Genomic DNA, 23,449 nt, shown 5'->3' on the forward strand with positions numbered 1-23,449 from the left:
GTCTTAAACTTGTACTCATAGAATAGAATGCCATATCCGTATTCAGCTGTACATCAGATACCAAACGTAGTAAGCATTCATGTTGGTTGAAGGCCGCGGTCTAAGTAATATTTGAGTATGCGATCAGACCAAAAAGCGCGGGCAAAAAGTTCGTCGTTGGTCATATCCTTGGTACTACCCCAGACGTGCATATAAACGCTACGAATTTGGTTAATTTCAACCATACGTGTACGAACGTTATGCAGTCGCATGCATATTTGTAAGAGCCAAGAGCGTCCTTCAATATTGTGAGTGTCCATTGGCATATAGAGACGGGAAAAGCATCCTTGAAGAGCACGCATTCCCCACTCGACCGCTTGGCAAGCGCTTGTTACCTCTCTTGACTCTCTCTTTATTTGCTCACGTTCTTCGTCAGTTCCTTGAATCCAAGCGCCCGACTTCAGCGGGACTTTGATCTTCTGCGCCTTGCCGGTTCCAAGCTTAGGGAATGCGCTGTTGGCTAACAGAAAGAAGCCGCTTGGTGTATCGTCCCTTAAGAACAAATAAATTGGCCGCGCAACGTTTGAATCGTGCCAGCTGCCAGGCGCATTGATAACAACAGACATTATTGTACCTATTAGTTATTGAATGCAGCTCGTCAGCTTTAATCTTAATGAATTGTGTGAAAACAGAACGCTTACCATCAGGAGAGAAGACGATCACATTGCTGACTACGTGTGAATGTAACCAGCCGTTGTAGTTTGCGTTCTGTTCGATATCGATACTACTTGCTGTCACGGGTAGATTCAATCCGTCCATGAAGCCAAAGGCACCGTCCAGGTACTGAGCGTTGGCGTGCTTCGCGTTGATGAGTCTTGAGTTTTCTTGCATTGCTTCAGCGTTTGGCCATTCGATACGAGCTTCTGGAAGCTCACACAAGACCTTCAGAAGTATTTCGAATGCAAAGTTGATGTACCAAGAGACAGTCAAGGGCGTCAGGGCAAAGATAATCTGTAGAGCGGACTCGCCCATTGTGCTGCAAAGGTAATGAAGTGCAAGTCCCAGGCCTCCGGCTGCATCAAGCAAGCGAGCACCAATGCGACTTGCTCCGGCTTTGTTTGTGTTGGTTCGCTTGATGGGTTGGCTGTTCCATGTCATAACCCATATCTGGAGGGGTTATTACCATATATATCCACTGTCAAAGATATATATAGTATATATGATGCACAGTGATATATTAATAATATAAGTCGCTGGGGGACGTTGCACTCCCCCCGCCCCCCTAGCCGCGGGCCAATGTTAATGGAGCCCGCGGGCAAGGTCTGAATATTATATTATTATAGAAGAGATTATGTCATCCCCCCCCCACCTCAAATCTGTAGTAGTTTAGTATAGTATTTGATAAAGGACTGGAGGGGGGGAGGTCATGTGACCCTGGTGGACTGTCAGTCTCTAAGTCATGAGCCCTTAGAGTAATGACAGTTCTGACTGCATATATGTGAGTATATGCGGCCTTCTAAAGACTGTGGAATGTCCTATTAGTAGGTGGCTTGGTCAGGAGACATGCCAGCAAAGGCATGGGTCATGACATTGCCCCCCTTTTAAGCACAAGTCTAGGGGACCTAGATCTGTGCAAAATAAGAGGAAAGCTACCTCTAACAGGATACCAGCACTGAATGGACAGAAAAAAAATTTCCCATTTTTTGACAGTAATTGGCCAACAGTCATTGGCCAACTACACATGGTTCATCTTGATAGTCCATCCTCCATAGCCTTTAGTTGAAAGTAGTGACATGGTTGTAACTCTCCTCTTGACCTTGGAGTAGTTACCACCCTGTAACCCTACTGTCTTCTCTCTACTCTATCCCCCTTTTAGTGCAAGTTTTAGGGGACCTGAAATTGCACTTATTGAAAATGACTTGACCAATTTTCAACAAAATGCTGTTTGTTCAATATTTGCAGTCATTCATCACTGCCTTCTTCCCTCCCAGGGTTCAAGTAAGGCTAGCTGGAATTGAACCAGACTTATAGAGCTAGACCAAGAGCCTTACTGATCCTGAAGCAGATAAAAGATCATGAAGTAGGAGAGGTAAAGCTAGCTGGGGATGATCCAGCCTTTTAGCAGACCACACACTCTACCATCCCCACCATGATCTAAGGAAGTACCAATATTTGCGGCCATTTAGAGACTGTCTTCTTCCCTCCCAGGGTCCAAGTAAGGCTAGCTGGAATTGAACCAGACTTATAGAGCTAGACCAAGAGCCTTACTGACCCAAAGCAGATGAAAGACCATGAAGTAGGAGAGGTAAAGCTAGCTGGGGATGATCCAGCCTTTTAGCAGACCACACACTCTACCATCCCTACCATGATCCAAGGAAGTACTGATCAAACTGATGGAAAGGGTGCTTAACCATATGTCTGTGTGCTAGAGGTGAAGATCAATCCTCTCAAGTAGTCTTGAAGCAAGAGTTGACTGATAGGTAAGAAAGACTTCTTCCTTATCATGGAAAAGTTGTTGATCATTGAGTATAAGTAGATATGTCAATAGGTAAGGTTAGCTGGAATTGAACCAAGCTCTCCCCTCTCCAAGAACCTTATTATTCCTATGACCTAGATAGAGGGGGGACCCTAAACCCCCTCAGAAAGGGTAAGAAGTAGTACTCAATGTTGTAAGACTCAGTCCCTTCTGAGTAAGTAGTATGATCTTGACCTATGCTGACTTGGGAAAGGTATGATTACTAGTTAGATATATGGTTGATTAAGCAAGGATAAGGGAATGGAAGCTGGACCAAAAGCATTCCATTGCCTGAAGGAGACCTTAATGTTCTGACATCATGATAGAGAGAGTTCATGATATCAAATGTTTACTCATGTTTACACACAATGGTCATGTGATCACCAATAAATGGTCACAAGTGCACACATTAAGGGAGCATGCCTCCCTGGACCTATCTAAGTTTTTGGGTTCAAAGACAGGGGGGAAAAACAAGCTGGTTTTTAAGCAGCTGTCCCCACCCCTTTATATACCTGGGCTTCACTTGGGTCTATATACATATTTCAAATTGCAGCACAGCCTCAAGAAGCAGTATGAGTCAAAGAAGCATCAGGGTCTTCTTTGATTAGCCAATCAGAAAGCAGTAAAAGAACCGGTGAAAAGAAGTTCCGGTGGAGAAGATACTATATTTGGAAGAAGTTGGAAGAAAAGAAGCTCCAGAACCTTCTAGAAAGATGAGTCATCCACATGGTGTGCACAGCCACACTCCAATATGACTCATCCAAATTTCCTTTTATGGTAATCCTATTCCCCAATCCGGCCCAGGATAGCCGGTCACCCGCACAGCCACAATCACATGACAGTGGCATTACCATGACGAATGGGACATTATTTGAAATGACATATATGGTCATGTGATGTGGCTGTGTCAAATCAAATTCATGACTAATTCATCTTTGTCAGCATCAATTTCATAATCTTTGATGACTAAACATGATTGGATTTGTCATGGTTGATTTGTAATCTTCCCAAAAGGGAAGGTGGACTTCCTTATTTGGTAACTCCTCAGTCAATACCTTCTTGACCTAGGTATTTCCTGTTTTGGCAGGAGAGTTACCATTTAAGGTAATCCAAGTACCAAGGGGTTGACCTTCATTCTTCATATATGATGCATCATTGATGTAGGGGCATTAGTCATCCCCACATCCCCTATAGGCAATACATATACACATATATATGTATATATATACTGGGTATAGGTAAGCAGCTTGATTTCAATGTCATAACCCATATCTGGAGGGGTTATTACCATATATATCCACTGTCAAAGATATATATAGTATATATGATGCACAGTGATATATTAATAATATAAGTCGCTGGGGGACGTTGCACTCCCCCCGCCCCCCTAGCCGCGGGCCAATGTTAATGGAGCCCGCGGGCGAGGTCTGAATATTATATTATTATAGAAGAGATTATGTCATCCCCCCCCCCACCTCAAATCTGTAGTAGTTTAGTATAGTATTTGATAAAGGACTGGAGGGGGGGAGGTCATGTGACCCTGGTGGACTGTCAGTCTCTAAGTCATGAGCCCTTAGAGTAATGACAGTTCTGACTGCATATATGTGAGTATATGCGGCCTTCTAAAGACTGTGGAATGTCCTATTAGTAGGTGGCTTGGTCAGGAGACATGCCAGCAAAGGCATGGGTCATGACATTCCAAGCTTTGCGAAAGCCCAAGGCCAAGAGGTAATCGAAGGTCGCCACATCTATACCTAGAACATGAATAAATGCGCAGTCCTCGCGACTGGTGTAAATAGATTGCCATCCCGAAATAAGTCTGGGATTAGGTAGTAGCTCTGGTTGTGTGAGATAATGCTTAGGTCTCCGGCGGGGACAATTCTTGGATCTCAGTAGATAAAGACGTATAAATTCAAAGAGGATCAAGTCCTCATCGTTGTTGTCCATCAACATGTCAAGGACTAAATCGTCCGAGTCCGAGTCCAAGTCCTTTGCATGATACCAATAATTTAACTGATACATAAAGCTGGCGAGCAGAAGGTAGAAGTGTTACGCAGTCACACGTCATGTTTTATACGATCCCACACGCAAACTCCAAGCGGGAAGGAATATAAATTTATTCACACGATTATTTCTAGAAAAGGTCTATTGAGCAACATGACCATGGCTTACGGAAAGCCACTTTAGAACGGTCCAGTGCTGGTCCAAGCCAGCACAGCCTCCCGTCCTCGGGCCGAATCCGTCCCGTCCCGACGGACCGATTTAGAACGCGCCGACTGTTCTAAATTTCTTACGGAATTCCACCCAATTATAACACTGGTCATGCCAACAGGGCGTGTGATGCGGAAAGGGTGAGCTCATACCTGTATACGAATGAAATATAACCCCAAAATCCGGACAGACCCCATGAGGCCGTACGCGTTGATAAAACATAACTGGAGACGAGGGCATATTCAAGAGTGCGATATAACATAAAGACACGGTCCTTGTTTAAAGATTATAGGTTTCTCACGAAACGATCGAGTCCCCGAAATTGCAAAGCTTCGCATGATTGCCCATGTAACAGATATCACAGAGCGTCAATATCTTTGGTAGGCTAGCGTCAAAATAGACTGAGAGAAGGGGTCCAATACAGCATACAAATTTTGAGAGGTGACATGCGAGAAACCCTTAGAAGTCGCGCTAGGTTCGGGCCGAACTATGCACGCCCAGCTACTGTGTTATTCCCAGATTTTATTATCTAGATATACGATAGGAAGAAGACTTGATAATCCAATCGACAAATCATCCTTAGGCAGCTCACTAAGAAAGGATGCTACGGGTCCGTTACAAGATACGATAGTAGAGACACAGGAGATAGGCCTCTAACCACTGGATCGGACGTAGATTCAGTAATGAATTCCGTGGGTAGATGACCTCATAGCGCAAGATATCCACCAATGTACTCTCCCAAGTTCCTATTCAAGACAAGACAATCCAGTTGACTGACAGCTTGGCTCACAGAAAGGAGCAGTTGCATTGGTAAAAAGTGGTGAGCTAGTGGGAAGGATAGTAGACACGTGCTTAAATTGACCGGGCCCTAGCGTTGGGATATATAGGAGGCATGACTGCAGGGCGCTACACACGGCCCAAATTTGGGATACCAGGTGACACTGGAGTTGGGCATCGATGCAATCGACCACATGCCTGGAGGGCAGATTAATGAAGTCCGGGCGGACTCAAAAGACACAGGCCCATCTTGAAAGGCTTTCGTGACATCCCAAGGTTGATTGTTAGGATCGCTTTCAGTCAGCCTTGGCTTAAGGTCATACAAACGTTAACAGGTGGCTCTAGTTGGAACCCTGAGGTACTAATAGGCAAATTGAGCCGATGCAGTGGGTCTGCATAACCCGACACATCGATCTTCTCCGCTGCCTCTCGGTGGCAAGATGGATGATGGATGAGCGGTGCTTCGGTCCAAACTATCATGTTCAACTGTCAAGCTGACTACCTCGCAACAGTCAGATTTTATATCTCTGACGAAACCCATATAGAAGTCGAAGGTCATGTCTCTCGTGGAGAGGAGCGGCTCATTCATTGCAAGTATACATGAACAAATCAATCTGGCAGTCACCACGTTACAGGACAACTGACGCCATGAAGTCCTCCAATCTCCTTGTACACGTCAACTTGCTCTGAAATTTACAAAGCCTACGGCCTGGTCACTGAGGTAAATACGGCAACTAAGAGCACATCACTGATGTGTAGGGTAAGTATTCTGCTTGCTCATGTTCTTCACGTTCCAAAATACCCATCCGTCTGCACCTTGTGTCTGCTGAGAATCGTTGGCTTGATAGGTAATTTAACCACGTTGATTAGCGCTCTCTCCACCTCCAATATACCCCTTGATCCACTTGATAGAACGCCTCCACCAACATTTAGTGGCTCTAATTGACTCGCGAGGTCATTTAACATATCAATTTAGGAAGAGCGAAGTAACTTGCCCATTATCGATATGGGATACAGTGACATTGCTATGTTCAGTACTACCCATTTTCCTTCCCATGGTATGTGAGGAGAGCAATATTTGTGGGGGAAACGGGGTTGTTAGATGAATCGAAGTTCACCGGTGACTAAATACTATACCAGCGACTTAGCTATCGCTTGAATACAAGATCCGATTGGTGGATTGAGTGCCTCTCATTTTTCTCCCGTATTTCAACGGCCAATTCTATTTCCCGGTTAGCTCAAGCCTGCAAAGGCAAAGCTTAGTTTTAAAATGAGATAGCACTAATCCTTTCGAGATATTTAAGAGGATCCGCAAGAGGCCATTAGTAATCCTATGCTTACATGGATGAGCGCCCTAGCTCACGTTAATCTCCGAGTTTCTGAATTCTGGCTTGCATCTTGCTCGTGTTCAACTCCTATCGATTTTAATAAAGGTTCTCCTTTGTAATGAAAAAGAGATTCTGAGAATTATAAGTGTGAGCATGTGATACTTGACCAAGGGCGGGGGTCGCGGTGACATGAGTCGGCTAGACACACACTCCATACTGCGATTTGAGAATGGTGTACTGAGCGCAAGGCTTAAGACCGTACTCGCGTTTTTCAGCACTCATCCACCATCCCTCATTTGTTGCCACATATTTAGCGGTTTTATTTATTTATTACCTATTTTATTACATATCGATTCCCATCACATCCATCCTTGTGCGGTTCTCTGCCACCCAGGCCTTCGATCCGGACGGTCGCAGTGTTGGATGGCCCGGCCAACACTTCTCTTATACCACGTACAGAACCCACATCGCATACACAGCGACTGAGCACAGGTTAAGTACAAGAGTGAGCAGCCGTATGCACGTTTGCGCTACGCCAACGTCATTCAACACCCGCTAATTTCTACCGTAACCATCCTTCCTATATGCATATGACCTGTTGATTGGCCTAAATAACTGATCATCTCAAGGCCGTAAAATGAGTTGGGTATTTGGCCATATCTACAAACAGGGGTATGAGAAAAGCCTCACATCAATAACGCTATCGCTGTAGACACTTGATCATGAGTATACGGAATACCATGGACAACACGAGCTATATATGTACAAATAAAAGTACTAGGAAGGATTAAATTAATGGCAACTAGTAGCGAGGGACAGATAATACACTAGGGGCAAGGATTCAACAGATATCTGACCCCCAGTTATGTATGCAAGAACCAAGCAAACTTGAGGGTGGTGATCCATGCTCTCCGTTTTGGAACGAGGCTTAACCGAAGTATTGAAGTCCAAGGTTTCTCTGGGTCTGTTAATTCTTGAAGGAACTTATTGAGTTTACAAGATCTGTTCAATGGGACAAAAGTTAAAAAGAAGTTACCCTGTACGATCGATTGTTGTACCAGACACAGAAATATGGGGCCTTGCGCCACCAATTGATGTGAACATATAGCTGGGAGGATGATGACCAGTGACGCGAACACGCCCCTTGGAGCCCCGCGAGGGAGATTTAGGGGTCATGACACACTAAACTATTGTCATATGTGCGTTTGAGTTAATCTATGCAATGATTACTGGCACCCACGTGCGCGCTTTCCACTACTCTATTACTATTGAAAAACACTTGGGAAGGCAGTGAAGCAATGCAAACTCTGAATCAGAGATTTTCACCGGCTTTAAAGCGGAACAAAGCCTCAGTTCCTGTGAAACATAAATGCCTAGTTGAACGAACCAATTTTGTGATTTTTACCAAAAAGATTCGGTATATCTCTTATGGGTGGAAGCGTATACTAACTCCAAATTTGCGCAATCATGCTGAATTGCCATGGAAGTATTCCTGAGTTATTAGTCTCTTGAAGCTTAGCGCCAGCCTACTTTTAGCTATAGCTTGATTCATCTGTGTCATTTGGTCGTGAAGTTTCACATCGTCTTTATTTTCCCCGATCAATAACCCAGATCGAGTTGTACAATGAGTCAACGTCAAAAGAAAGAATAATTGACAAAGAAGCATAAAAGAAGAGTGCGCATACATGGGAGACAAGAACAATGGCCGAGATTATGGAAGCATTAAGAACCCAGGGCCCGAAGTGCGATGATATGAGCAAGACTCTAAGTAAATACCCATTAAAAAGGTGTAGATAGGATAGCAATCAAATTTGATGACTGGGGCAACCGATTCCAATACCTCAGGCATATTAGAGCATGTGGCTCGTCAAATCCACATGAATAATTGGTCTGTTTTTATAATATGAGATCTAGACGCTCTCGCTGTGATGGAGACGACGGGAGCGCACCTTCGAATTTACACTCGTAATATGTCTTCAAACCACTTGAGGAGATCGATAAGCCAATGGCGAGACCTATTTTCTCGGTCAGTATATGAAGAACACTTGGTGAACATGTTATACGCACTCAACCCGAAGCCTCACTGGAACAATACCTTTAAGTTCAGGAAGAGCGATAACGTTGTATTGTACGCGGGCCATATTATACCTTATGAAAGAGTGTGGTGGTCACGACGATAAAATCAATATACAGCGATGAGAAAGGATGCGGAATATGTTTTGTAGCTCCAAGTTCGAACTCGCTTTTATTCGAGGAGATGGCCCATCAAAATCGATCCGCGCCCATGGTTCAGGTTAGACTAACCGAGATTGAAGGTAGCCCAACTCTTGGAAACAGCCAAATTGGGTGGGCTGTATGAGATAGATTCACGCTAGACCAGATTCAATATGATACTGCCACGGGTTCTCTTTGATTGACTTTGGATACTGGTATTCCCTAGAATTGATTAAGGGTTTCAGTGGACAATTTCAAGTTCTTGGAGGTGCAACGTGATCATACTTAGGCATATCTGAGTCCACTATTACTTATTTCAGCCTTTCCGCCAATACGGCGTCACACCGTAGACTGACATTCGAGGCCAGCAAGCGTTAGATACATTATAAATAGAGTCGGATAGAGTCGGATATATGGGTATATGAAAGAAAACTGGCATGGGTGAGCAGAACTAGGGGGGGTTCAAGTGTAAGATAGGGCCAGTGTGGTAAGCTGCACGAAGACGAACTAGACCCGTACGATTCGGGGCTTCCATGCTTTGTTGCACGAAAACTGAGGGGAGGATAAACGCCGCATCGCCTCACTAGCCCCCAGTGTCAACGGTTTACCACGTTGCACATTACCCTGGTACGTGAGGCCCGAAGGACGGCGCGCACATTCAACTAGCTGCACCAAGCAAAGGATCGTCGAATAGCCCATGGCCGTCAAGAGTGGATGCGATTCAGCCTAATTTCGAGTTCGTAGGCCATAGAGAATGGCCATGAGGGCCACCCGCGATTCCCAAAATAGCCAGGATTCTGATTGGAGAAGCTCCCGAGTTTCGCAACATTACAAGACATTATCTTCTCATATTTCCTTACCCCGCTGATATGTGACAATTAAAATACTCTATGCACCCATTGAGACTGCGAATGGACTTTCCTATTCGGAGGCCTTCCCGTCTTGGACGCGCATTGTGGCGGTATTCTGTGGGTATCGTGGCGGTGCTCTGTGGGCATTTGCTATGTGCATTATTTTTTTTATGATTCCGGCCTGATTCGGAACGCCTGTCAAGAGGGGGTGATAGAAATTCTGAAGCAACGTAAGGATGTACGTAGCTACTCCTCCTGCAGCGTGGAACGTCGAGAAGTCTCTACTCTTCTTGTGATACACAATGGGGGGGAGTACGTATATGTATATTTTCCGGGATATTAGCCATAGTCAACTCACCACAACTGCGATCAGTAAGTAGGTGACGACTATGGCATGTGGTACGATACTGGTACCCTTATTCAAATGTAAAGGGAGATGGACACTTTGTTATTGGCCGTATATAGTCAGTGGGGAGAACGACTCATCGCAATCCAGGGGAAGCTGATAGGGGTTGTCACAGCAACTGCGATTATCGATGATTTCATTTCGCTTCTATGATCTGATTAAAGCTTATCGAACTTTTGGCTCAGGGGAAGGCCACGTTTGCGGCCGTAATTATCCCCAGCTACGCCACAGTGGAAGCTCAATGCCACGCGTCGCAGTACCGATCAATGAGACGCTTGTGTCAATGTACGGTCTCTATAGACTTTCCTTAGTCCATGTTTCCGCGATCCCGTTGCCCAGACGAGTATTCGGCTCGGACTCGTTTCAAAGTAGGTTGAGAAGAGGATTCTTGCCGTGAGTTTTGCATCATGTCACTATTTTCTGTGTCTACTTCTGTGATAGGTGTACTTTGACAAGGTCTATCACCACTAATCGCCCAGATATCTGCATTAAAAGTGAAACAATAGTAAAGAACCTGGCCCTAAATTGTACTATATGCAAGATTTATCATGCGCGAACATATTGTTCTTCGAGAGATTCGAGGCTACCACATAGCTAACGACTATTCCGTTGAGATATCTCGGACCACGTGAAATTCAGATCAAAATATATTATGTTATGTTATGAGCGATCCTCGCATCGACCAAAGCACTGGTGAATCTCTCAAAGTAACGTACAATAATCGGGATGATTCAATTTGTTAGTCGCCCCTGGAGTCGCAGTACAGCTCAACCACTGACTTTCGGAGTTCTAAACGCCAAGTGACTGATCTCACTAAGCCCACCCTATCCGAGTATACAGGGATAGTGCTATTGGAGAATCCCCTATCCCTATGCAGCATAGAGAGAATAGTATTCATCACAATGCGATGCGAAACGCTCGCGTTCGGTTTCATCGACACGTTGGTAGAGTGGCAAGAAGTCGAAGGCGATGCCTTTAACCCTCACGTTGAGTGATCAATTCTGAAATTCCGAGCCCTTACCTGGGCTTTTCACCTCAGATGAAAGCATGAGACCCGATCATACACGGAGTAAGTACCTTGACTCATTCCGTATTCAATTATCAGCCAGTTCAGGTCCACTCTACTTTCCTTTGTTTAGTCGGAATGTGCAGAGCAATGCTCGGCGATAGTCTATGATTGAATACGTATATCCCTGTCGTTTATCACATCAGCTTTCTAGAAAGCGTCTCTAGCAGTTGGCCAATGGCCTCGGCCCAGGAATTCCAGACCTCGGGGATGAATAACCCCGATCGACTCGCCCATAGTTTAAGTTTCCACCCCTTCCCGATTTGGTATATCGGTTCCCTGATATACATGCACCAACGTGTCCAACCGTCAAGTGACCCGGAAGAACACATACCGGTGTTCGGACCCCCGACGGACGATGCCGATTAGTTTATCCCCACTTTGCTGCCGGCAGTGTTGTACGACTAAAAGTTGAGATCGACAGACCAATATACTTGTTGTCCGCCCATCGTTTGTCCTTGGGAACCGTCATTCCACTACGTACAACACGTGTACTCGCGAGCTCGAGCTGCTCCTCCCTCATCTCCCAACCTCGGTACTTTGCGCGCTGTTTGACTCTTCCCTTCCCTTCCATACTGTGTTTATTATTCATTTGTAACTTTGTTTGGCTTGCCCGCATACATGTTCAGTCGTTCGGCATCAGAGAGCTTTCTGCGCCCCCCATACTGTGATACGAGCAATCTCGGACTTGACAAAGTAATATAACGCATGCCTGTTACATGGATACCGAGCAGGGTACGTGGGCTGAAGCTTTTCCCTGAGTGGCCTCGACACTTCGTTCCAGAGTGAAGGTGATTGATATTGAGTTGCAGGAGAGTTGGGTCTTCTGGTATATGCGCCTTCTAACCATCAGTGTCAGGTCAGATTCTACCCTTCGTATCACATTAATCTTCCTCCTCATGTCACTTGTGTCTGTATGTATCCTCTGTTAGTCTGTTTCAATGACCCTCCTCTGCCGTGACATAGACCATAGGTAGGGAATACCAGGTTCTTGGGCTCTACTGCGACCCGAGTCACAATTTGTATGATAGTTACCTATGCAAGTGTTTCAGAACGATCATTCTGTCTGTGGTTGTGGGACACGAACCGGGCCTTTGAACCATGATCTCAACCTTTATTGGCTCATCTTTGCTCGGGTAATAAGATAGCCAAAAAAGGAAACTGTCGTTCCCTCTGGAACTGTACAGTTGCTCGATATAATTCAGCTACCGTGCGGGGTATAGCGTAATTATCGGAGGCGTGTATAGAATTCCATTCATTTGTATATATAAATTAACGTTTCATCTGGCCAAGAGTATTACGACAGCAGTTTTTCCAGAGTGAACGACAGTTGATGGGCGGCGCAGTCGGAGCTACGGTTTGATCTACTGTGCGACTGCGTGCTGATCGGAAAGGCAACGGTATGTGGGTAAGAGTCCGTAGTTGCACGGCGGGTTTGCACAATGTGAGACTACTCGTACTACTGCGCGCCTAGCGCGGAAGATTACACGATTGCACGATTTCTCCTCCACACGACGTGGTTGTAATTTTGGGTGGAGCGAGGAACCGAGCTCCCCCTTGTCCTATCTGTTCGAATTTGAATTGATTGGAAGGCCAGTGACGTTCGGGGGAGCGAGCGCAATATACACTTGCATACACCCCAGGTGGGAGGGGGAGGGGTTGATTACAGGGGAAAAAAAGATGCCAGCGAAATACCCGGCAATACCCCATACAAGTTAAAATGGTATTTGACCTGGATGCTAAGCGAGAGCGTCGGATAAGCCTAATTGAGATCATCCAGCCCCAGCCAAAGTCGAGCAATGGGGAGTTTTGTATACGGGGCGATGCCGAGAGTACTGAAATGCACGTATGCAGACTGAATGCACGGAGGATGGGGAATGACCGCATGGAGTGAAGAGGAGGATGATGAGGGGCGGCTGCGAGGCGCAGTTATCAGGGTCTATCAGTGTGCCTGTCCGATGACCGCTCGGGTAGCTCAGTCAGCAAGCTAAAAAAAGTACGGGAGTCGGGCCGACCGTTCCAGTCCCAACGGTGCTAATGACGATAGACAAGCGCATGGATGGATCGACGGTAATGAATTCAGTGCCTCCGAGAGCAATAGGCGTATGTTCGAGGCAAGGCTAGGGGGGCAGTGCGCCGGCGGCTGTGCGGTGAAACCGGGACGAGTCATATCGGATGGGCGCCAAAACCGCGGACTGGTCGATATGAGAAGATACGTGAGAGCGTGGGCTGGTGTTTATAAGACAGCAGCTCGGGGATGGGAGAATGTCAAACCCCCCGCCTCGCGCCCGCCACTTGGCCACACACAGCTGCACACGGGCACTGCACTAGCGCCCATCCGTTAAAAGAAAGGTAGGAGAGAGTTGGATCAGACGACGACATGTCCCCACTGACGCGTTATGTGGCTATTGCTCCAGCGCCCCCCCGCAGGCCAGACATAGTGTCTGCACCCCACCACTCCTCTGAGCAACACTCCCAGGCCGCCATTTCACATTTCCGGAACAACACTACATCTGAGACACGCCACCATGTCGACCCAGATCTAAGTGTCCTGTACGCCCAGCCCAGCACTGACTACCCGGTGCCCCTCTTCGACCAACATGTCTACCCAGCACAGCCACAGCGCTCTCCCTCTACCCCTCACCACCATGCGATAGCCGCACACTCGTCTCGTCTTCGGACATCTACTCAATATGGTATAAATATCCCCACACAACTGCCTCCCGCTCCCCGCACTACCTCCCGCCACACTCCCCGCTCTCCCGACAAGCACACTTTTGCCGTTCCCCGTGTGCCTCTCGCCAAGACATCGCCACCGACTGATAGCTCGAGTGCAAATCCAACCGATCTCTTGGACAATTATATTAAAATGCTCAGCCACACCCCGAATAACGCCGACGCCGTTGCGCCGGTGTCCCCAGCCATGACACAAGACCTAACCAACCTCTTTGAGATACTGCAGGGTGGTACGTCTCTCATCTCCATCTTGTCTCAGATAGACTGTAACACAGCCACCGCAGCATCTGTTACTGCCTCGCACCCGGGCAACCCCACGCCCCACTCGACTCCGTTTGATACCGACTATCGAACGCTCGAGGAGCTCATCACCTCGCCTGAATTCACTTCCCCCTTGTTTGAGGATACCCCCAACCTCTCCGATGCCTCGCCTTTCACTCCCTCGAGCTCGTCGACCCGCCACCAGACCTCGCCGGCTCTCTTTGATTACGCCGACTCTTCTTCGGGGTCCATCCCTCTCTTTGGCCCGAGCCCCATCGTCATCAACTCGAACCAGGGGTTGAGCACTCCCAATCTCGACTCTCTCAATCTGCACTCGGCCCATCTCGGGTTCGAGAGTCTCAACGACCTCCTTCCGATCAACAATGAGTCTCCCATCAGTCCTTCGGTTGACACAAGCGACTTGTTCTCTCCGAACACTTCGCCTCTGTTCTCAGACTCTTCGTCTGTACGTCCCGAGGGCGTTCGCTCCGTCTCGGATCCGGTCAAAAAGTCCCAGCCAACCGGGCACAGGAAGAATCTGACCCCGGAGCAGCTCCTTAGCGTCGAAGCCCCTACTCAGCAGCGCAACTACTATGGCCCCTCGGCGACCTCGCGCAAACCGGTCCCTGCTGGCTTTGAAGAGCGCCGTGCCAAGATTGTCGCCAAGCGCCGACGTGGACTGGGTACCGAGGGCGAGGAGTTGTCCGAAGATGCCATTCTAAACGCTGCGGTCGAGGATAAGCGACGGGCAAACACAGTCGCTGCTCGACGAAGCCGTCAGCGCAAATTGGAGTACGTCAAGACCCTCGAGATCCAGTTGGCCGAAAAGGATCACGAGATTGCATTGTGGAAGGAGCGGGCGATTGCGGCAGAGGGCATGGTCCGAAGACTCGAGGGGAAAGAGTGAATTTTGTCAAGTGAATCTCGGTGTCTGTCTGCATCTCAAAAGTTGTTTATTCTCGGTCTTGTTTTGTCTGGTCTTGTCTCTCGTTCTGATCCCCTCGTTCCCGTCTGCTCCACTGGTTCTGATGATCATTCACGACCCTCAACTGTTGTCGTGCCCCCAAGTGCTATTATAGTTTTGTTCTCCCATAGTGTGTTTTGCTCGCTCGGTCAACCCGGGTTTGAGTTTCTCTACGATGTATGTGTTTGGATTGGTCTTGAATACGACTTGAATTTCTTGCCTATATTTGTCTGCGTCGTGACTATTTTTGGTATAAAGCCATATATCGACGAGGCAGCTGAGAATCCGGGACCCACAAGACGGGTGCGTGAAGTGATCGCCGCGAAAATCAGGGAAATGATAATTAATGCAAACACTGTCAACAAACGGCGCATCAATTTGATCAGCGAGTCGGGCGATGTTTAATTGAACCCGATAGCAGGGCGGAATTATTTTTGGGTCCGTTCTGGGTAGCGGTGTGGATCAATTGATTCATAGCTTGACCGCGGGTGTGACAAATAAGCATAATCATTCAACCAGGCTAAGCATACAGTGAGGCAAAACCATGAGAGCCATCAGATAGATACTTTAGTGCATGTAGTCACCGATGCACATTAATACACGTGGCGATAAATAATATACGGGCGGCGTGCGCTCGTCATGGATAGCATGATTCAAATAAATACGTTCGCGGCATGTTCGTCTGCACCAATCCAGTAAAACTAAGGGTTTCATACTTGCCGGCGGATTCCCTATACCGAGCATGTTTTCCTCTGGCAAACAAACTTGGTAAAGTGAACGCGGGCCTGCAAAAGGTATTTGCGTTGAGTTCATCAGACAGCAGGATTTTGAATGATAACATACCTTCTAGTCAAAACTCGCCGACTGAAACGCTCTACACCCCCTCTTCGTTACCTTGCTCCAGTTGAAGCGGTCCGAAGAGCGATCGAATCAGCGGCGGGTTCATCGGCAAGGGAGGGGGGGCAGGTTCGGGAGCGTGCATAGCTAGCAGGACGACTGGTGTGCCAGGAACCACCGAATTATCTGGTGCAGGTTCGACATTGGGCTGTTGTATCGCTTCTGGCGTAGGCTCTTCGACCATTAGCGCGCCCGGATTCACACTGGAAGTCGGAGCAGAGAGTATGGTAGGCATTTTCGTGGATTTATAGTGAGCTGGATGTACCGTATCTTGATCGACACGGACGGACTTACGCTAAGATTCGAGCGAGATGCTTCGAACGAGCTTGGACGACGTTCGGCTGGCTCCGACCCATGAAAGATGTTGATAAAAGCGTAAGATCTAACGAGCGAGCTTGGTTTTAGTTGTGGTGAGGTCAGACCTCAAGATAGTATTGGAAGATTAAGATACACTTCTGATGGTTCATTTTATAGCGGAGAGCAGGCCAACCCCTAGCTAGTTGCGGAGGGGTGAGTTGGTCACCACGTTCTTTCGGAATGTTCTTCTGTCCTTTTTTGGACCTTAAAAACCGAAAATCGAAGAGCGTTCACTGAGTCTTTCGCCCCAGAATCAGGGTACTAATCCGGAGCCTGCGATTCGAAGCATCCACGCATCGTTTTGAGCACATAACGAGCCCGCACTCCACAGATGAGTTAATGGGACTGTCGGGAAGCTCCAGCAGCGGCCACCAGTCACGTGCGGTCCTCTTCGAAGTGACATATACAATATACACCAGTCACGTGCTGGCCACCAAGGCGTAGGCTCCGCGAGAAACCGGTTTGTGGGTTTGAAACCGAAATCACGCGTCGTTTGAAACCAGAAATCCTAGCATCATCGACCACGTGCGATTACAAATACATGATATATATACCACATTAAAATACTATAGTATCGACACTCACATGTTGACGCTTGCGAGTGGGTTCGGGAGAAGGGGAATCAATCCGGGGGGGACACTTTCTGTGTAGTATTCTGGTGATCATAAAATGCTTCAAACAGTGCCTTCGAAGCAAGGAACACACCTTCCTCACGCTCGACCTCAAAGTAGTTTCGACTACCATTTGAGACCGGTGTATCAGTATGACCTAAATCGACCCTTTAGGGACGTGTACTATAGTACGGTAGAAGAGTCCGCGCCGCTGGGACAAGATCAGCAAAGGGGACCGGTGGTCGCACTGAGCGAGGTACCTATACACCATAATTAGCGCCCAAGAGTAACAATGATAAGTGAATCGGAAACTTACTAAAGCTACAAGAGCTTCTTCGAGTCTATAATGCTAGCGAATTGTTACCATGTCAATCAGCGTTGATACCTTTTGAGAAGCTTGATCGGGTGAGTTCAGTTTGTTATCGTCGACATAGTTTTCTCTTCTGCCATCGAGTTGGGAACGATGCTTGCGAATAGATGCCCGACAGTAGTAGGAAGGTCCGTAGAACGTACCGAAAGAAGGTTTTCCCGAATCAAGCTTGATACAACTAGTACGAAGAGGCTCGTGGGTAACGGGTGCAAAAAGCGCTAGAAAGCGGGCCTATTTTTAGTTGGAAGTTTGTCGCCCAATTCAACTGTTTACTTTCTCATGTTTTTAGACAAAGATATCCATGAATAACAATATTTGTCATAAGTTCAGCGCTAAGTGTTACTTCTCTTGGGTAAGCATTTACGCTGTGCAGTCTCTTTATGAGCAAGGCTCAGTGCCGCCCAGTTATACAAGCTGTCCAAAAAAAATGATTTCACGGGTCATAGTTAGTTCTGCTACGATGCTTTCAATCGGACGCACCTACCCAAGAAACACTGAAGTTAAAACCTGATTGGGGCAACATAAGTCGGTACTTCCAGAGTTGTGAGAAATGGCTGAGATTGAATTTGGCAAGCATCCTTATTTGCCTATTTCACCATTCAAGTGAGTATTTGGCATGTATGCACCTAGATTCATATACAAGATATCTTATGGCTGTTACATCCTCTTGAATTTTGTGCAGCTGTTAAGGCTGGTGGTCATTGAAGAAAGAAGCTGTAGCTGCCATGCCGTACCAAAGTACCAGGCATTGTGTGCAATAGGAAATTCAATTTAAATTGTTGTTGTGTCACGACGCTAGTTGACGAAACCGTTAGTCACATTTTCAATGACCTTCACGGCATTTCAACGTCAGATTGTACTTTAAATGCGCAACCTCCGCTACCGTTCATTCATTCAGATACCTCCCATTCACTCTTTAGACACGTATCCTTCACTGCTTCAACAGTTCAAACGCTTCAATGTCCCAAGTACTTCTCTACATTCTTGCTATGTAAGATTTTTGATAAGATAGACATGCCTGAAGAAGCTGACGCTATTGGCTGATACAATATAGAATTTTTCCGCCGGTTCCGGTCTTCATTAGTAAGCTCCCGCCTCAGCGAAATAAGACTACCAGCTAACGCTAGAGCTGTTTCTGTGTGGTCAGAGCGTGGCTGCTCAAGTGATGTGATGATCAATATGCTACTTTGTGTACTTGCGTGGTTTCCAGGCGTTATTCATTCATGGTTAGCATATTTACTTCATATTAATGGTTGAGATTAACTAAAATATTGTAGCTACATCATTTCCAAAAAAGAAGTACAATCCCCGGCGAATCCCTGAGATACCACACTCCTTGAGGCCCATATAATGTAACTGTCTGAGTACCTTATGTAGACGCATACAAAGGCTTTGTCAATCTATCACTCCTTTTATTTATAATACATTATGTCCCTGGAGTGCTTATATCCAATCAAGCGGAGATGACCCACACCGGACCCCAAAAGTGTGGGTTTTCCAGACATAAGACTCGTACATTATAAGAGAAGTGATGGAAAAATCCGACCAGTAACTAGTATTTGCACTCGGATCTCAGTTCATCCCATGTGCCGTTGAGGTGCAGAATCTGCATTTTTGCGTGCGGATGGTTGGCAAATCCTGTCGTTATAAAGACTCCCTGTACTTTTGTAGTTCACAGTGACCTTGTTACGTACGCAGTACGGTATGGTATTTATATGTATTCACAATCGATCAGAATAGTAGGAATAGCCGGTTTCAAGCCTATGAGCCTTGTTCCAACCTATCCTCTACAGAACGGGGGTCCAGGATTTTGCGCTCGCCAAGTCAAGAAATCTGAACGAGCGCATACACGCCAGGAGAGTCTGGATAACCTAGCTTTATTATAGACATAGATAGACTGTATCGACACGTCTTTGCTCATCCGAATCCATGCAGTCAAATGAGTAGTTCACAGGTACTTACAGACTCAGGAAAGTATGCATGCCAAACCCACAAGATTAATTTCAGTTCGAACCAAAGAAACAACTTGATTAACCGCCAGAATGCGAAGCATAGGTTAGGCTTATAAGTTGTACCTTTAGCTCCGCGATACGGCAAACATGAAGCCAAAGCAGCAGCGGTTAGCTATTTACCTCTAAACATGGGAGTTATCATGTATTAATTAATCTTATAGATATTTATGAAAATCGGTGTGCTATTTCGGTTTAAGCGAAGGAACGTCCCATAGAGATATGATGTCATTCAGAGACTTTGTGATCAACTTATGGGGCACTGAGGCAAACTCGGATGTTGTATTGTAGTAATCAGTTGAGTATATTGGTGTATATTAGGTGGAATTTCCGGACTCCTGAAGCTCGAAAAACAAGACTATCAAACATCTGTTCAAGCAACCGTTACACCGACTACGAACTACTCATAGGTGTGCACCTAGTAGGCACCCGCAAATAATTACGCCCTTTTCACGGTCACATTGAACAACGTGAACTCTTCCAGGAGCGGGCACGATTTTTCCCAGAGCCCGAATTGGAGTTCTGGGTGGTTTGGATGTCCTCCAATCAGACCTTCGAGTCGGAACTTGCTAAGGTTACAAAACTTCGTCAAGTAGGACCGTATATCTGCCAGTGTCTTCAGAGTTGTGGGGTCAAACTAGGGGGTATCAATAAAGTTAATAGTACGAAAATGCTGGGCTGGATTGCCGACCTACATTTACCCAAAGTTGTGCGAGGGTATTACGGTCTCCATTGTCACTGACGGCAATATGAATTACAAGTTCTTTCAGTTCCTCCGGATTGTGACCAAGTTTTTCAATCAATTCCAACACCTGAGTTCCCCATGGCCCCCATGACAGCTTGATTTGATCCCGGAAGTAAGTCAGTGGTGCTGTCGAGCGCGGGATAGCGTTGTACATCCCATAGGAGCGATCCCAACTACGGTCCACTGATATTTGAGACACGGGGCGACTGGGAACCAGATTCATGACCGTAGTGGCTACCGCATCGATCTGCTTCAGGTTAGGGAGAACATGTGGTTCAAGCACAGGAAGAACACCCGGCGTCCTGCCCAGACCGGCATGTGGTTTAAGACAGATAGACTCAATTCGATTCTGTGATTCCAGAAATTTGATAAATCCTTTGCTTTTGATTGAATTTGCAGAAAACCGGCGGAGGAGGAATGGATATTCGGGTTGGTTAAATAGATATGTCATCGAGTAATGGTCAACATTCAAGACCAGGTTGACAAGTTGGGGGAGTTTCATCAGTAGTTGTTTAGTATCTTCCTCTGGTTTAGCATCGGGATAAAATACGTCAATAGTCAAGGTCAGAAGCTCGAGTGTTCTGACATAACCGTGGAATGCTGGTCGCTGAACAAGGGCCCAATGAAAAGCCCGCACTTGTCGTCGCTTTTTCAGCGTAACTTTCTCGTATAGAAATGGGGTTGCAATGCGATTATAACGCCTGTTGAGTAAGGCTAGGGTTGCAGCTACAGGTTTATTACTATAGCTAATTACCACTCCGACTAGTTCGTTCGGAAGGTTGAACATGATGAATGGAAAGATGGACCACCAAAGGGAATTAGACTAAATGCTCTATATGAACGATTTAGATATATACGAAGGCCAATGCCCATTTACCTGAAGGTCTAGATCATCAAGGCTCCACACAACACGTGTGATTGATGCGTGCACCCAATGTCTATGAATACTCTACAACGAATTTTTTCGTTTCCATCACCGCATGCACGCCGCGCTTCATAACTCACGTTTTTTCAAGACTCGCGAAAGAGGCGACTCAAAATCCTACTGTTCACTCGTTCCTTTCATCCTCGCTAGCACCGATTCTCATCCGTTGCCCCCTTTCGACGCTTGAAAGCTACTAGCGCTGACTTGAAATAGGAACAGGTTCCGTAAAAAACAAGATCGTCGATTACTAACGATCCTTAACTTACCATCTAAGGGTACAGGTCTAGACTCAAGCCTCATTAGAAGCTTTACACGCTCCTAAAGTAAGTTGCTTGCAGGAGATTGATGTGATGAGTACGACACTAACAACTTGAATAAGCGTATATATGCTATATATATGTTAGATACACAGCTCGCTAGCGCCGGCACGTTGTCGTGTGGTCCTCGACGGAGCCGGGGCCCACCCCTGCCCGATGGCCGATAGGGGATTCGTATATATTCATGTATCGGCGATTCTGCTCCTGCAAGCCCACCTCCCACAGCACTGAGACATTCCAGTGCAGGTGTCGGGGATCTGATAATATATCGATAAATCAATTTCAAGGGAGATTAGTGCGTATGATCATGATCAAGCTGTATATCCTCAATAGCGTGCAATATTTCGTACCGTAATTATAATAACAGCGGAGAGAACTTGCCTCTTGCTATCAATCCCTTCTATATCTGGTCTCAACAAGACGCCAGGATGGGTAAGCAATAGTTGGTGGTGTGAATTATATTTCAAACTTCCGGCTCGGATATGGCCCGGATCCCGACCAGACCTCTCAATCAAACCTTCCTCGAGCGCACTATACATATTTAAGAGAGCGTCCTTCTCCACATTTCTCTCTTGATCTGTCTTACTCACTAATGGCTCCCCTTGCGCAAGCGCTCTCCCCTCAGCTCGTTGAATCAAGCACGTCGGGTTTACCGAAGCACGTGTACCGAGGGACCGTTGACCCTGGATGGGTCGTAGGATCGTAGGTCCCATACAATTCATCTATCTTATTAATTAGAGCCTCACTACTGCTCTAGTGTTCCACATGGAGGATACGTTCTTGGCCTGCTTATCATGGCCAGTATGAAAAGTCAACAACAAACAAAGCATAAAGACCCAATCCACGTTACGGCGCATTTCATGCAACCCACAGCGCGGGAAGAATACACCATTCAAGTCCAGGTCATTCGTACTGGTTCACGATTCTCGAATCTGACCGCGAACCTCATTCAAAACGTTTGTCCTACACATTTACTGTTATCCGTGGCTTGACGATGTATCTTGTATACGCAGGGCGAAACCAAAGTACTCACGCACATCATATTCGGCACGCTCATAGAGTTTGACGAACCCGAACCTGCAGTCTCGATCTCAGAATACGAGCACATCCCTCCGACCCATCCTCTCTTCAGACCCATCCCCTTCTCGACTCATCCACGCAACTCGGCCCCCTCCAAAATGCACTTTAAATACGGCAAATTTAGAAACGAAGTCAGAAGCGCCCATGATTCAACGATCATGGCCCGGAACCGTGTCAAACTAGAGGCTGAGCCTGGCACGCACGACGGAGGACTCGAGTCGGGCGCTTGGTGGGAGTTGGCAGGAGAGAACGAAGAATTGCATTTGAGCATGATTCCGTTCTTTGCGGACATATTTGACAATACGCCTTCGATCTTGTCGCAGGTTCATGGGAAAGAGATACCAGCTATGTAAGTTTTGGTATGTGTGGTGAGTATGAGTATGCGAGGGGACTCAATTCGGGGTTTGCTAGGTGGTATCCGACCATGGTCATGACGATTGAGTTCAAGCGAAAACTACCCCGACGAGGGATGCCTGGATATTCGAGTAGGACATTGGGTGTATATTCAAAAGGATCATTTTTGGAACACGGGCGCCACGACATGTATGGCGAGATCTGGAGCGCGCCTAGCTGTATCGGCCAATCAGACGGAAGAGACCCAACGGACGGCAGTTGGAAAAAGGACATGCGGTGCGTGGCCATCACGGGACAAATGGCACTCAGCGTGTCTATAGCGATTAATGAAAGCAAAGGCGACAAGGCATCTAAAGCCAAACTGTAATAGACAAAAAGAGCAGGATAGAACAAGCAGCTGTAATTTATCCGTAGAAAACATACTCATAATAACACGATATACTGAACCATATATATAGAACAACAGACAACAGATC

The 23,449-nt window shown here is 46.6% G+C and overlaps 5 protein-coding genes across 5 annotated transcripts; 2 read left to right on the top strand and 3 right to left on the bottom strand.

The window, feature by feature from the left end:
* Positions 1–77: 77 nt before the first annotated feature.
* Positions 78–1,137, bottom strand: RhiXN_09406 (DDE superfamily endonuclease; the record flags this gene model as incomplete). The annotated part of the gene is made up of 3 exons (XM_043329222.1): positions 78–355; positions 404–613; positions 681–1,137. The coding sequence occupies 3 exons, from the start codon at positions 1,135–1,137 to the stop codon at positions 78–80; spliced, it is 945 nt and encodes a 314-aa protein (XP_043180668.1).
* Positions 1,138–13,727: 12,590 nt separating this feature from the next.
* On the top strand, positions 13,728–15,251 carry RhiXN_09407 (bZIP transcription factor; the record flags this gene model as incomplete). Its single annotated transcript, XM_043329223.1, has 1 exon — positions 13,728–15,251. One exon carries the CDS (start codon positions 13,728–13,730, stop codon positions 15,249–15,251), a length of 1,524 nt encoding a protein of 507 aa, XP_043180669.1.
* Positions 15,252–16,182: 931 nt separating this feature from the next.
* RhiXN_09408 (uncharacterized protein) lies at positions 16,183–16,561 on the bottom strand (the record flags this gene model as incomplete). The annotated part of the gene is made up of 2 exons (XM_043329224.1): positions 16,183–16,408; positions 16,500–16,561. 2 exons carry the CDS (start codon positions 16,559–16,561, stop codon positions 16,183–16,185), a joined length of 288 nt encoding a protein of 95 aa, XP_043180670.1.
* A 3,430-nt stretch (positions 16,562–19,991) lies between these two features.
* Positions 19,992–21,084, bottom strand: RhiXN_09409 (uncharacterized protein; the record flags this gene model as incomplete). The annotated part of the gene is made up of 2 exons (XM_043329225.1): positions 19,992–20,189; positions 20,248–21,084. 2 exons carry the CDS (start codon positions 21,082–21,084, stop codon positions 19,992–19,994), a joined length of 1,035 nt encoding a protein of 344 aa, XP_043180671.1.
* A 1,047-nt stretch (positions 21,085–22,131) lies between these two features.
* RhiXN_09410 (thioesterase family protein) lies at positions 22,132–23,340 on the top strand (the record flags this gene model as incomplete). Its single annotated transcript, XM_043329226.1, has 4 exons — positions 22,132–22,241; positions 22,297–22,495; positions 22,553–22,968; positions 23,031–23,340. 4 exons carry the CDS (start codon positions 22,132–22,134, stop codon positions 23,338–23,340), a joined length of 1,035 nt encoding a protein of 344 aa, XP_043180672.1.
* Positions 23,341–23,449: the final 109 nt, after the last annotated feature.

Source organism: Rhizoctonia solani, chromosome 5, assembly GCF_016906535.1.
Source record: "Rhizoctonia solani chromosome 5, complete sequence".
Classification (NCBI taxonomy): Eukaryota; Fungi; Basidiomycota; class Agaricomycetes; order Cantharellales; family Ceratobasidiaceae; genus Rhizoctonia; species Rhizoctonia solani.